This window comes from Pelophylax lessonae (assembly GCF_965119305.1).
Source record: "Pelophylax lessonae genome assembly, chromosome: 1".
Classification (NCBI taxonomy): Eukaryota; Metazoa; Chordata; class Amphibia; order Anura; family Ranidae; genus Pelophylax; species Pelophylax lessonae.
Window position 1 is genome coordinate 554,167,744 of NC_138768.1, and position 14,870 is coordinate 554,182,613.

Consider the following 14,870-nt stretch of genomic DNA (forward strand, 5'->3'; position numbering starts at 1 on the left):
TATTTTTACACAAGCAATTTTAAAATGTGTCCGCTTTCTTTTTTTGGCTAGTGGAGATGGTTAATACACCTGATATTAAAAAAAAAAAAAAAAAAAAACACACATTAGCCGGAGTCCTCCATTAACACTTACATGTTTTATGTGCATTTTAGGTGCAGTACAATGTAGAGTTCAATGGTAACACACCTACTAAAACTCAATGCACAAATGTGAACCAAACTTTAGACTGCCATTAACACAAAAAGGTGTGCTTATTTCAGGATTACCCATCTCCCTTTCTAATGAGGACTGTAAAATTGTGAACTCATCACTTTCTGACACAGTGGCAATCATTATTCAAAAAAATATTTTGGCTATACATACACTTTAAGGCCCAGCTATATGGATTGCTATTCACTCAACGGAAAGGCAACGCAATTACAGTGCGTTTCAAACAACGTGATTTGTTCAATTTTCAGGACATTTTGGTGGATTGGCAGCCCATTTTTTCAATGGGCTGCCTTTACACAATGTGTGTTAACACACAGCAGTAATGAGCCCTCAAGGCTCAAAGTTTTCAATCTGCACCAGATATGTATAGGTATATAATTATAAAAAATATACGAATGCCTGTTTACATAAAAAAAGGCCGCAAACTATTACATTTTCCCTTTAATTGCTGTGCACCTGCAAATTGGGGGCTCCCCTCCGTTCCAGTCTCACTGACTTTATCAACGAGACAAAAAGCGAGGTGAAATATCTTTAACAGAAACACGACAGCATTTTTTTAATATTACAGAAGGAAACTAGCACCTCTATTGGGGCCTCGCTGGAGAGTTCCCTTTCCCATAACACTAGTAGCACAGGTAAGGAAGTAAAGATGAACCTCCCGAAAAGGAACACAGTTTTAAACACCTGACAGAAGTTCTCAACCTCCCCCACTCGATCCAAAATTAAAAAAATATATTTAAAAATGCCGAATATGTAGTGTAAATACAAATAAACTATTTATCTCAGACAGTTGTTCCAAAAAGTGTTCTGTCTGTATCCGAGTCTTCAAGGTCTTCCTCACTCTGAAGGTAGTCTACAGCATTCAGGAGACCATTGCTTCTCTCAACCTCCAGGGAAGGCAAACAAGGCATTCCTTCTGCCTCAGCCATGACAGAAACCAAAGCTTCCAAGAGTGGTCGCCTTTGACATATCTGAACTAGAAGTCGGCTATGGTGTCGGGCCCGCTCCAGCTCCCTGTCCTTATCCTTAATGGTTGATGCTAGTCTTTGTGTTTCTTCTTCAGAATGTATCAGCCTCTTCTGAAGTTCTGCAAACTCCCTGTAAAAAATTGGGAAACCAAAACATCAATTATGTGCATTATATGGTATGCAGCTGATTAGAAGAAAATAAAGAAATTATTCACTCAGAAAATCTGCCTATTTCATTTTCATGCAGTCCTGCGTAACATACATGCTTTAGAGTCCATTCAGACTTGCGCGACTTGTCAGGCGACTTGGTCGCCTGACAAGTCGCGGTCGGTCGCTCGCCATTGAGTAGTACAGGACCCGTTCTAATAGGAGCAACACAAGTCGCTCCAACTTAGAAAAAGGGTCCTGTACTACTTTGGGGCGACCTGGAGGCAACTTGCATTGACTTCAATTATATGAAGTCCGTGTAAGTCGCACCGCGACTTCACAGGTCGCCCCACAAAGTCATGTCGCGCCAGTCTGAATGGGCTGTTAAAGTGGTAAATAAGTAGAAAAGTAAAACAATCCTAAACTGAGCCCGAACAATAGAAATGTGCGTACAGCATTCACATTTTATAGCACCAAGAGTACCACATAAAGCTGGTCATAAACTAAACCTTTTTTTCCACAGGTACCCACTCCTATTTCCTCAAATCTGGTCTGGGGGAGAATGATGTGCGCTTAGGCGCACCCCTCTTACCTGCAGCCTCCTGGGACACATCACACGTCCCAGGAAGTTGCAGGTCTAGTCCCACAGCACCATGCAATCTCCTGCATCTGCAGCGGGGGGCCAGCTGTTATTTATCAGGAAGTCACAGCTTGCTCCCCTATCCGAGATGGAAAGCGATAGGGACCCAAAATAGTAAGAATTACCTGCAGAAAAAAGCACTAGACTCTGGGCACTGGTAGGTACTCGATTTTGAAAACCTACAGTATTTGTAGTAGGCTGGCTTTTAATTAAAAAAAAGTAAAGATCCTCTTTAGGTCCAGGGTGTAGTGTGCATCTTTAATCATCTATGTTTGTACCCTCCCAATTAAAATTAATAAGATTTCTGTATAGCATTATTGTACCCTAACAATCGTCCGCAATAGGAACGTTAACATTCTCTAGCAAGCGCCTTCTGAAATAATGGTTAAAGAATAAGTTCACCTTTGGGAACATGTTACATGATCAGCCTGTTTTATCTGCCGATTGCTGGTGCAATGCTCCAAAGGCTAAATAAACAAACATAAATAACTGCACATTTAGGCCCCATGTACACGGGACGTTTTTACAGCCGCTGTAAGCAGCGTCAGGCGTTTTTTTTTTGCAGCTTAACCACTTGCCGACTGCTCACTAGAGCTGTACTGCGGCAAAGTGGCTCTTGTAGCTCCGACGACGTAGACCTACGTCGGCAGACCCTCCCCCCTCTAGGCGGCGCACGCGCGGCGCCGGAGGCTCGCTCCCGCTGTATTCAGTCACAGCGGGAGTCGAGCCAGGGGAGAAGCAGCGGCGATCACCGCTGCTCTTCCCCGATCGTCGGGGAATCGAGTGTGGAGATCCGCCTGCTTGTGTAAACACAAGCGGGCGGATCTCTGCAGTGACAGGCAGGGTCAGATTGCAGGGTCCAGCATAGCTGAACATGCAATCTGTCACTGTGCCACACAGTCACCTCCCCCCACACGTCAGTAAGCACCAGGCATACATTAACCCCTCCCTCTCCAATAAAATTAACCCCCTCCCTGCCAGTGTCATTTTTACAGTAACAGTTCATATTTATAGCACTGATTACTGCAGTTATGTCACTGGTACCCCCAAAAGTGTCAAAAATGTCAGTCAGGGGTACGATCTGTCCGCCGCAATGTCGCAGTCCCGCAAAAAAAAAAAAAACACCGCAGATCGCCGCCATTACTCGTTTAAAAAAAAACACCAAAAATAACAAATCTTTCCCTTAGTTAGTAAACGCAATAACTTTTGCGCAAACCAATCAAAATACACTTATTGCGATTTTTTTTTACCAAACATAGGTAGCAGAAAACAAATTGGCCAAAAATTTAAAAAAATGTTGATTTCTACATTTTTTTTGGGGGGGGGGGGGGGGATTTCATATCAAAAAAAGAAAATGTGAAAAATATTGTTATTTTTTCAAAATTTACGCTCTTTTTTTTGTTTATAGCGCAAAAAAAAAAAAAAAAAAAAAAAAAAAAAAAAAAAAAAAAAAAAAAAAAAAAAATCGCACAGGTGATCAAATGCCACCAAAAGAAAGCTCTGTTTGTGGGAAAAAAGGATGTCAGTTTAATTTGGGTACGGCGTCGCACGGCCTCGCAAATGTCAGTTAAAGTCGCACAGTGCCGAATCGCAAAAAGTGGCCCAGACGTAAGACAGCAAAATCCTCCGGTGGTAAAGTGGTTAAAAACGCCCCTCCATGTTATTCTATGGCCTCATGCACACACAGACGTTTTTGAGCTGTAAGTGGCCTAGGAGTTTTTAAGCTGCAAGAAGAACCCACGGCCCGCGTGTTCTGAGGACCAGCGTTACAGCCGTAAAAATGTTTGACACTGCTAAAGGCTGAATAACGTTGCTATAACGTGGCTTAACATGCGTTAAGCCACGTTATACGTTTTTTCTTCCATTCAAAATCAATGGTTCCCTATGGGAGCCTATTGATTTGAATGGAAGGCGCACCGCAAGTCGGATCAGGATGGTGCAACTTGCGCTGTGAGAACCTTGAGGGGGAACTCCACGCCAAAAATGGGAAAAACGGAGTGGGGGTCCCCCCAGGTTCCAAACCAGGCCCTTCGGGTTTGGTATGGAATTTGAGGGTAGCCCCACCCCGAAAAAAACGGCGTGGGGTCCCCCCCAAAATCCATACCAGACCCTTATCCGAGCATGCAGCCCGGCAGGCCAGGAAAGGGGAGGGGATGAGCGAGCGGCCCCACCCCCCCTGGACCACACCAGGCCACATGCCCTCAAAATGGGGGGGGGGGTTGGTGCTTTGGGGCAGGGGGGGCTCTGTTATTCACATACACTGCCTTTTATGGGGTGAATAGGTAGGGGTACATACCCATAGGGAGGGGGTCCGGGATCTGGGGGGGCCCCCTCTTTTTCAAGGGGGCTTCCAGATACCGAGAAGCCCCCTGCCTGCAGATCCCCACAACCACCGGCCAGGGTTGTGGGGATGAGGCCTTTGTCCTCATCAACATGGGGGCAAGGTGCTTTGGGGTGGGGGGTGCAGAGCCCCCCCTGCCCCAAAGCACCAATACCCCCCATGTTGAGGGCATGTGGCCTGGTGTGGTCCAGGGGGGGGGGGGGGTGGGGCCGCTCACACGTCCCCTTTCCTGGGCTGCATGCTCGGATAAGGGTCTGGTATGGATTTTGGGGGGGCCATGCTGTTTTTTCGGCGTGGGGCTACCCTCAAATTCCATACCAGACCCGAAGGGCTTGGTTTGGAACCTGGGGGGACCCCCACGACGTTTTATCCCATTTTGGCGTGGAGTTCCCCCTCAAGATTCTCACAGCGCAAGTCGGATCATCCTGATCCGACTTGCGGTGCGCCTTCCATTCAAATCAATAGGTTCCCATAGGGAACCATGGATTTTGAATGGAGGCAGAAAAAATGCTGCTAAAAGCGACGTGGCAAAACGTGCAATAACGCAAATTGAAAAAGCTACTGAAAGCACGTTTTTACAGCTGCTTTTTCCCGGCATCAGAACTAGCTTTGCAGCACGTTTTTTCATGAGGCCTTTTTTTTTTTACCTGCAAAAAAAAAAATTTATTTTATTTATTTTAAAGAACTTATCGTTTAACTAGAAGTCCCTGCCCTGAATTTTCTCTTTGCAGTTTAAAGTAAATCTATAATTTTGGATAATTATCTTTTAAGTTATCCCCCCAGCACCCCCTTAAAGTTTTTTTTTTATCCACCCATCTACATTTGTCAAACGCATGCTGTGTGATTTATGGGCAGCCAGACAGCCCTCGTTGCAACCTTTCCCGGTCAGTCCTTCTGGGCAAGCCTGACTTCAGGCACAAAAAAAAAAAAAAAAAATGCGCTGGTGCTGCAAGGATTAAATGTTCATTAAGTCTAGAGGTGCATAAATAAGGTGTAATACTTACCATATTCCTGCCTCCAACGGTGCGACTGGTCCTGCAAAGCCTCCTCTCCAACGCGTTCCTGGTTGCGGTCGCACTCCTGCCTCCTCTATAGTGCAGGGTTAACATGCCTGCATGATGATGCTGAGGGACCATTCATAGTCTGGGACCTCTGGAAGAAGAGGACAGCACCAGAGCCTGCTGGAGTAGGGGGGGGTCAGGGTAAGCAATATAGCTGGTTTGCTCTACTCCCTAGGGGGAGCACTGCAAGGATAGATTTTGTCAGTTGCTCTCAGCATTTTGGTAGAATAGTAACAAAAGCCAATGTGTATAATCCATCATCATACATTTTTTTTTTTAAACTCCCAAGGGGACCAAGTGCATTTTTTCACTTGGTCCTGTTCAAATCTGTAGCTTACTTTCAGTATGGTCACACAGGTCCAAAACATGCACACGCACACATACACATACACCAACAACACTGCTAGGAAAAAGACAGATTTGAATGACAGTTCTGGTCTCTGGCAGCAGGGGTCAGACCAGAACTGTACAGGACTCATAGCTGATTATCAATTCATAAAAGTGAAAGCTCACATGGTGCTGCTGCACTGAGCGGCGCTGCATATTCATTCATAGTAGTAAAAGGTCATTCAAAGCATTGGCTCTGTGTAATGTATCTGCAGCTGCTTATACACATACAGAGCATCAGCAGATACTTTACACAAAACCATTGCTCTGAGTATTCTTTTCCCTTTATCATTGGCCAGGCTGTATATGTGTACAGGTAGCTGCTGATAAACACAGAGGGCAACAACTCGAGTGGTTGGTCACTGATATAAATGAACAAGCAGTGCTGATTGTTCAAAAAAGCGACAGATAATTCACCTTAGAGGGGCTCTGTGCTGGCTATACCTCCCCCCACAGGAATGCCCATTATTTGGGCTTGAAAAGGGGGTGGAGCTACAGTCAGCAAATATAGCTGTTTTAGGACAACAGGGCCACCGTTTAAAAAGGGACCAAGTTAAATACATTTAGGAAAACATACTGTATTTTCTGGCGTATAAGACTACTTTTGAGTGGGACGGGCGGCCGCGATCCCTGGATCTGTGGATCTCGTTGAGCCACGACACAAGAAGGGATCTTCTGTGGTGGCTCCAGTCCCCGGCGGTGTCGGGGGGCAAGTCTTTTAGTCCATTAATATGGACGGTACTCACCACGGATGCCAGCCTGTCGGGCTGGGGTGGTGTTCTGGGCGTTCTACTTGGTCGGAGGAGGAGTCCTCCCTTCCGATCAACATTCTGGAATTGAGAGCGATAAAGCTTTGCCTTCTGAGGTGGACGGACCGGCTTCAGAAGCCCGATGACTCGTCCAGATACCCCAAGACAGCAATGCCCAGTGCACACAACAGGGCCAGAACCGGCGCCAGCACTTTCGTAAAAACCCACGGAGCCGAAGCGAGACCGAAAGGTAACGCCACGAATTGGTAGTGATCCTCCGCAATGGCAAATCGCAGGTACCTCTGGTGACCCTCGAAAATGGGGATGTGTAGGTACGCATCCTTCAGATCGATGGAGGCCATGAATTCCCCCGGACTCAGGGCAGCCACCACTGAGCGCAGGGATTCCATGCGAAACTTGCGAACCCGCACAAAGCGGTTCAGAGCTTTCAAGTCCAGAATCGGACGCACTTTGCCCTCCTTTCTGGGCACAGTGAACAGATTGGAGTAAAACCCCCGAAATCTGTCCCGATGAGGCACCGGGACCACCACCCCCTGGGCCCGCAGGTCCCGCACCGCTAGGTGCAAATCCTGCAAGCGCTCCGGAGACAGCTGAAGATTTGAGGGAAAAAATCTGCCCGCCGGCCGAGAGAGAAATTTGATCTTGTAACCAGATCGAACGATTTCCTGAACCCATCTGTCCCGAATGCGGGCCAGCCAAGGTTGTAGGAAACCGGGCAGACGTCCCCCCACCCCAGAAACGGGTGAGGGCGCCCCTTCAGGCGGAAGTGGCATGGGAAGTTGAACCGGACTGGCCGGACTTCTGCTTCCCCGCCCAAAGCTTGTTCTGGGAGCCTTGGCCTTTGAAGGGCTTTCCCTTGGACTGCGACCGAAAGGCACGAAAGGACCCTGAGAGGGCCTAGACAAGGAATTCCGCTTTCCACGGAAAGACTTATGCTTGAAAGACTGGAGCAGGAGAGTACTCTTGCCCCCCGTAACCCCTTTTATCAGGGTATCCAAAGCCTCGCCAAAAAGGCGAGACCCCGCGTAGGGAAAATCCGCCAGCGTCTTGCGAGAAGAGTGGTCGACCGACCAATTCTTCAGCCAAATCAGACGACGATTCAGTATCGCCACGCTGGACAGACGCGCAGCCAAGGGAGCTAAATTCAAGTCCGCATCGCACAAGTACATGACACCCTGATGGATCTGGTCCACCATAGCCAAAGTGGTAGGGGAAGCGGAATCAGCCGCCAAGGTGCGCCTGAGCATCTTGGTCCAATCAGCAACAGCCTGTGCCGCCATAATGGAAGCAAAAATAGGCTTCAGCATAGAACCAGCCACCATATAGGCATGACGGGCAAGAGACTCTATTCTCCTGTCCGTAGGGTCCCGGAAAACCGGGGTATCCTCAGAAGGCACCGCAGTAGCTTTGTTCAAAACTGCTACCGCGTGATCCACCGGAGGCGCCACACACCAACGCTCGTCGGTGGCAGGTGCAAACGGATAAAGCAATTTAAACTTATTTGGCACAGTAAAGGGCTTCTTTAAATTGCGCCACTGTTCATTAACCGTATGGTGAAATTCAGCAGGGCAGGGAAAAACCTGCGCTGATTTGCGAGTCCTCTGTGTCCCAAAGGAAGACATCCTAGCAGGAGGAGTAGGCTCATCCTCCAGGTGCAAGGTGTCCTTAATAGAAGCAATCAGCTCATTCATGAGTGCAAGCTCTTCAGGCGAGCCAGGGGGAGAAACATCAACCCCCTCCACCTCAGGCTCCCCCTAAGACCCCACAAGGTCCAAAGATGAGCGGGACCCCGAGAAGGGCACGCCAGCCACATCGCCCTCTGAATCAGAGGAAATGGATAACCTGGCCCTCTTTGCGGATCATTCAGCCAGCAGCATCTGCACCTGAGACACTAAGGAAGCCACTACAGTGGACAGATCGGCCCCCTCGGGGGGTGCAGCAGCCCCCTGGTCCCCCACCAGGGCGGGGGGAAACTTGCTATCCTGAGAATCCATGCCCCAGTACAGAAAAGTAATAAAGGTACTGGCCCTTTAATACCACGGCGAGCGCAGCCCACCGCACACTGCTGTATGCACTGACCCCGCAGGGATAGACAATACTGAGCAAGGAATGACAGGACAAGAAGGTAAAAACCTGGAGAGAGCACACCAGACTGCTGCCACCGATCGCTGTTCCCAGAGAAAGAGGAAGTGATGCAATGCTGGCTGACTGATATAGCCTATGGAAGGCTCCAGCCGAGGGAGAAGGCTACAATAAAATGGCGCCGCCATGTGCATGATAAGCACCGTCCGCCAAAATGGCGGCAAATGGCGCCAAAACACGGCGCTGCATAGGGACAGGGCCGGTCACAGTATACAGGCAAATAAAATGGCGGATCGCCGCAGCGACCGCCGCATACACACGTCTGCACACAAACTGCACCCAGAGCATAATAAACAGCAGAGCAGGATGCCCCCCCCCGCAGCCCACAGGCAGTGCAGCCACACAGGGATCTGACAGGGAGCCCGCAGTTACACAGACATGGAGGGTAATACACAGCCACAGACTGACACCCATACAGGAGGTCCCCACACAGAAGGTGCTTACCGTACCAGATGGCGTGGGGAGCCGTCTCCAGCGACAAACCGCTATCAGGGCAGACAGGGAGTGCCGCAGCCAGGACGCTTGTGGACCGCAGTCATGGCGTCCAGTGAGGTAGCCACCTCACAGGCAGCATCCCTGCAGCGAACAGGGATGGGTCGTTCAATTTGCCAGGGTAAAACCTAAGCTGAACGCTCGATGGCAGGCTGGGGATCCATCTGGCTCTCAGCCCTGGGATCCAGGGCGGCCAGTCCGAGACCCAGCTCCGCATGATGATTCTTCATCAGAAGATCCCTAAACTAAGGCTGACAAAATAACAGCTAGCAAGGAAAAGAGAAAAATACTTGAAATAAAATCAAAGAAAGGGTAGAAGGCTGAGACTGAGCCCCAGCACAGGATAGCCAGCTACTCCTAAGCTAGGCAAGATCAAACTGAGTTGGGAATGCTGGTGCAGGGAGGTATTGACTGAGGGGACAGCCCCTAGGGGTGTGTCTATGCTAAAAGCTTTTGTATTAACAATTCTTGTTGCCTAGCTACTCCTACGGAGCAAAGGTCAATACCCATTGGTGAGGACTTGGAAGGGGGCGGCGACTGTCGGAGGACGTAAGAGAAACTATGTTTTAACTTGAAAATTAGGGGGGGGTCGTCTTATACGCCGGAAAATACGGTAATAGTTTTGCTTTAATGGATTACAGAATTTTTAAAACTTGTCTTTTTTTTCGTTACTGTTTTTTTTTTTTTTATTAGCTTCCATAGGTACAACTTCCACCATCTTTACCTCAATTGGGGGCTATTAGATTTTCTGCATGGGCATGGCCACACAATACCAGGGCAAGCTGCACGTAAAGTGTCTAGTAGAAGTTTGCATCATCTTCTATAACCGCTTGATTTTTCTTATGCCAAAGACTCTTAAGCCCCGTACACACAATCAGATTATCGAACGATCTGTCGTCCGTTTTTTGTGGCATGCTAGTCTGATGTGGAAAGTGAAGAGGTTATTTTCATACGAATTTTCCCGTACGACAGAATTCTACTTCAGAAGGGATGTCCTGTGTTGGATTGCTTTGTATGTGTTCTTTTGTCTCTGAGCATGCCTAGTCTTGCTCTTAAGATTTTTTTCCGTCGAAATCTGTACTAATGAGACGAAAAATCGGACGTTGTATTACAGACGACAAAAATTATATAGCCTGCACATCAGGATTTTGTCAGCCGAAAAGTTGGAGTTGGCTGTCGAAAGCACCATACTAACAATCCGAAAATTGGCAGATCGGTCGGACAAATTTTCCCTACAGATTTTCTTATCGTGTGTACGGGCCTTTAGGCAGATGGTTTGTGTTGGTGGTTGGTACAGGGTCTAAATTAAGATGATTTTCAGCTGGCCAGCCGCCCCTCCCTCACTCAGCTGAAGACAATACTGTATTATATGCAGTGACTTGTGATATCGGAGTGTCGTCAGATGAATCAAGAAGGGATTCGGACACAAACTTTTAATAAGGATTATATTTGACATGCTAGTGCAAGCACCAGCATTCAAAAAACACCAGATTTACATGGAATGGCATAAATCACAGGCACTCAGGAAAGTATTTAAGGTGACAGGAATGTTGGTGAGGGAATATGTATATTGTTAGAAGTCTTAAAAGTGCCTTGTGTGCCATATAAATGTACCCATAAAGAAAAGTATGAAGGTATTTAATACGTGCACCTAATGTTTCTTTTGCAGTTTATGAAGATTCGTATGGGAGAAGTATACGACTTGCCATTGGTAAAATATAGTGCACAGCAACACTATGAGGAGAGCTGTAGCATTAATGAACAATCCTCATCCTAATGAGCAAGCAGTAAGACAGATGTCAGATGGCGGCAGACTTACTAAACAGCCCTAGGATGTTTTGGAGTCCAGTTCCATGATGGAAGAGAGGGTATGCAGCTGCTGCCCTGAGAGAAAAGCAGTCATGGGTTTTGAATGAGAAGAAAGGTGGGTGTCTTTTATTTTCTATCCTTTCTGCTTGATGAATTTCTAAATCAGTGAAAAAAAATAAAAATAAAAATTTATACGGAAATGCTCATTTCTCAAATCTTCAGCATCCAACACACTTCTAAGCATGCCAGATGCCTGGTCCTGTATTGATATAGGGGTGAGCAGTTAGGGCCACAGCAAGCGCTGGAGGTGAAAGTGTGTGTCCAGTCCTAAAGATTCTGCTGACAGCTTTTCACTGCTAGTGGGACAAGCAGAAATTTGCAGGGATTATTTTTTTTATTATTTATAAATTGGTGTTGCCTTAAAGGATAAGTGCACATATCCTTTTTGCCCCTTCCAAGGATGCATACTTACCTCGATCTGACGCCTGTTAAATGCCCCTAGTTTTAAAACAGTCTCCTGGCATCCCTTTTAGTGGGACGTAATGGAACTGGCTGCATACTCTTGCCACATGAGGCCGGGCATTGTCCTGCACCAGCAGGAACCCATGACCTACTGCACCAGCAGAGAGTCTGAAAATGTGTCCAAGGATTTTATCGCAATACCTAAATGGCAGTCAGGGTGCCATTGTCTACCCTGGTCTGTGCGCCCCTCCATGGACATGCCTCCCCAGACCATCACTGACCACCGCCAAACCGATCATGCTGAACGATGTTACAGGCAGCATAACTTTCTCCGCAGCTTCTCCAGACCCATTTACATCTTGGCACATGTGCTCAGGGTGAACCTGCTCATCTGTGAAAAGCACAGGGCGCCAGCGGCGGACCTGCAAATTCTGGTGTTCAATGGCAAATGCCAAGGAAGTTACCATCTTAGCCTCTGGCTGATCCGCAGTTGTCATGGTGCTGTACACCAGAGCTCGACAAATCCCAGGCGTCAGGTCGCAATTGCGACTAGAAATTCCGTCCTGGCGTCTGGCCTTTCTCAGCCCATTTACTGCTCGCACCAGGCATGAGCACAGAGTGCAAACGATTGGCGGCGATGGGAATCTCCGGTCAAGTCCCTCCTCCTTCGCCCCAATTGGCCATCTCCTTATGGTCTTTTTTTTTTTCCAAGCAAGGCCCGTCTCTGTATTCCAAGCGCTGGTTGGACAGGCTGCAGGATTCCCGCCTGTGATTGGCCTCGGCAGCTGTCAGTCAGGCAAGGCATCAGGTGGCTGGGCTACAATGCAGCACTTGCTGCCTTCGCATGATTCGATGATTGCGAGCAGGCAGGTAAGTGTTATTGCAGAAGAGACGTAGCATGTCTCCTTTGCAAATTTAGAGCTACCTGCTTGCAGTTTTTTTATTTATCCAGCTTATTTCCCATCAATGTGGAACTAAACACATTTTTGTATTTTTTGCTGACAGACGGGCTCTTTATTGCAGAAGAAACATTCAAAGTCTCTTCAGCAATAAAATGAACCTACCTGCCTGTTCGCAATCCTCTGCAGAATGTAAATGGAGCTGTGTGTGCAGCGCTGTACTGGGAAGAATGACTCCTGCGCATGTGCACAATGATGTCATCCTGCACTGGTCAATCAAGACAGCCGAAGGCCAGCACTGGGAAGAAACAGGTAGAAGATGCCGGTGAAGGGCCTAGCGGGCATTGGACCCATGGAGAAGAGGCAAGTTTTGCTCCACTTTAAAGGGTAAGATCACCTTCAGGAACATGTTACATGTTCCACCTGTAAGATTTGTTAGTTACAAAAGAAAATAAAAAATAAAAACTGGCTAACGTCTTTAGCTGGCTCCTAGATTGAAAGCAAATTTGTCAAGCCCTGCATTAGGGTAAAAAACACTTTATGTTAGAACAGTGTTTCTCAACTCCGGTCCTCAGGGCCCACTAACAGGCCAGATTTTAAGTATTACCTTGGGGAGATGCAGACTAGAATACTGCAATCACTGAGCAGCAAATTATATCACCTGGGATGTATTTCAGTTTTCTTGCAAACCTGGCCTGTAAGGCCTCTTTCACACGGTCCGCATTCTGTTGCGGACCGTGCTCTGCTCAGCGGGGATCGATCCGCCGATCGCCGCTGAGCCGGCGGATGACAGCTCCGTCTCCGCACACAGTGCAGAGAGGGAGGTGTCAGAGCCCCGCTGCTCTCTATGGGGAATCGGATGAGAGCGGACCGCCTGTCCGCTCTCATCCGATCCCCTGGACGGATGAAAAATAGGGTTTCCATCTGTCCGGATTTCACGGACAGGATCGGATGCGGATGGCAGCGGGTGTCAGTGGACATGTCACCGCTGACATCCGCTGCTCCATAGGGCTGAATGAGGCATCCGATCAGATCCGCCTAAAAAAAACTGACAGGCGGATCTGATCGGAACGCCCGTGTGAAAGAGGCCTTAGGATCTGAACGGTCCCCCCATGCATTCCTATGGGGCATCGGATGGCAGTGGAGACATGTCCGCTGACATCCGATCCGTCAAATCTGGACGGATGGAAACCCTATCTTCCATCCGTCCAGCGGATCGGATGAGAACGGACCGACGGTCTGTTCCCATCTGATTTCCCCCATAGAGATGCATGGGGAACTGACAGCTGTGTCTGTGGAGACACAGCTGTCCTCTTGCTGCTCAGCGGAGGAATCGGCGGATCGATCCCCCGCTGAGAAAAACGGACTCCGTCCGACGGACGGACAGTGTGAAAGGGGCCTTAGTGTGCCCTGAGGAAAAACTGCTTTAGAACCACTTTAACAGACATGGGTGTATGCTGCCAGTATACATCTGCATGCCAACTGGAATACATTACTGGTTTCCATCTGTTAAAAAAAAGGGATAAAAAACAGACACCCGTGTAAAGGGGCTGTAAATAATGTAGACCCCTGCCCAACTTTTCCAAGACCCAGTAAGAGGGTGCAGCAAAATCTGAGTGAGGGACTGGTCATTCCTGGCGCCAACATGGCAGCATACATGTGGTAGTATTGGCAACCGGAAAGGAAAACCAGGGCAAGTATTTGATACAATTTTCCATTTTTTATGGATACGTTAGAAGAAAACCTAAAGAGCCCCTTGAACCGTTACACAATCCATCTGCTGAAAGGCCACCACAGGTGATGTAACCTACCTGTCTTTGGCATCCAGGATCTCCTTTAAAAGTGCTTGGTAATGCTCATCTTTCCGGATCAGGCTCTCCGCCTGCTCCCTTATGGTGCCTTCAAGCTCGGCCACTCGCCGATGTAACGCCGCCAGGTGAGCGTTGGCCTCCTTGATCTGGATGGTACTTAAAGCGGACATGGACGCAACCTCAAGACCTTTTCAGGACAAAGATCTACGTTTGCTCAAGCTATCACTAGAATTGTCAAAACTGTGTCCAGATGCCAGGAAAGACCTCAGCATAATAGAATGGACTTGCCAGCTCCTCCCTTGGAGGACTAAGCCCAGCATATGTGGGATAGAAATGTATAAGGTAAGGAAGCAGGGAGCTACCTCTGCTCTAGATTACTATCCTGACACCAAGACAACAGGCATAGATAATTACAGTCCCAGGTGAGGCTCTGTGGTCAGGCTGGTTAATGACATGAGAGAAGGAAATGAGATGATGGAGTGGAGAAAGCTTCTTGCAGGTGGAGGAGTCCTGAATGAGAACCGTGTCAGTGCAGACACCCAGCTGGCTCCCCAGGGTACAGAGAACGTCAATGAAGCGGAAATCCAGCTCCTCATTAACAAAGTAAACAGGCGACAAACTTCACATTCACTTTCCCCAGCTGGCCATGCAGGAAGCGTCCTTGTGCACAGCGGTGATTGGCCGAGTAGCAGGAGGCGGGTTCAGGCTGCTCATTGGTTCGGCTGCTGCTG

The 14,870-nt window shown here is 48.2% G+C and overlaps 1 protein-coding gene across 1 annotated transcript; it reads right to left on the reverse strand.

Moving 5' to 3' along the window:
- Positions 1-950: 950 nt before the first annotated feature.
- On the reverse strand, positions 951-14,805 carry VMAC (vimentin type intermediate filament associated coiled-coil protein). Its single transcript, XM_082243542.1, has 2 exons — positions 14,140-14,805; positions 951-1,308 (listed from the first exon to the last, which is right to left on the reverse strand). Exons 1-2 carry the CDS (start codon positions 14,307-14,309, stop codon positions 993-995), a joined length of 486 nt encoding a protein of 161 aa, XP_082099668.1. The 5' UTR covers positions 14,310-14,805; the 3' UTR covers positions 951-992.
- Positions 14,806-14,870: the final 65 nt, after the last annotated feature.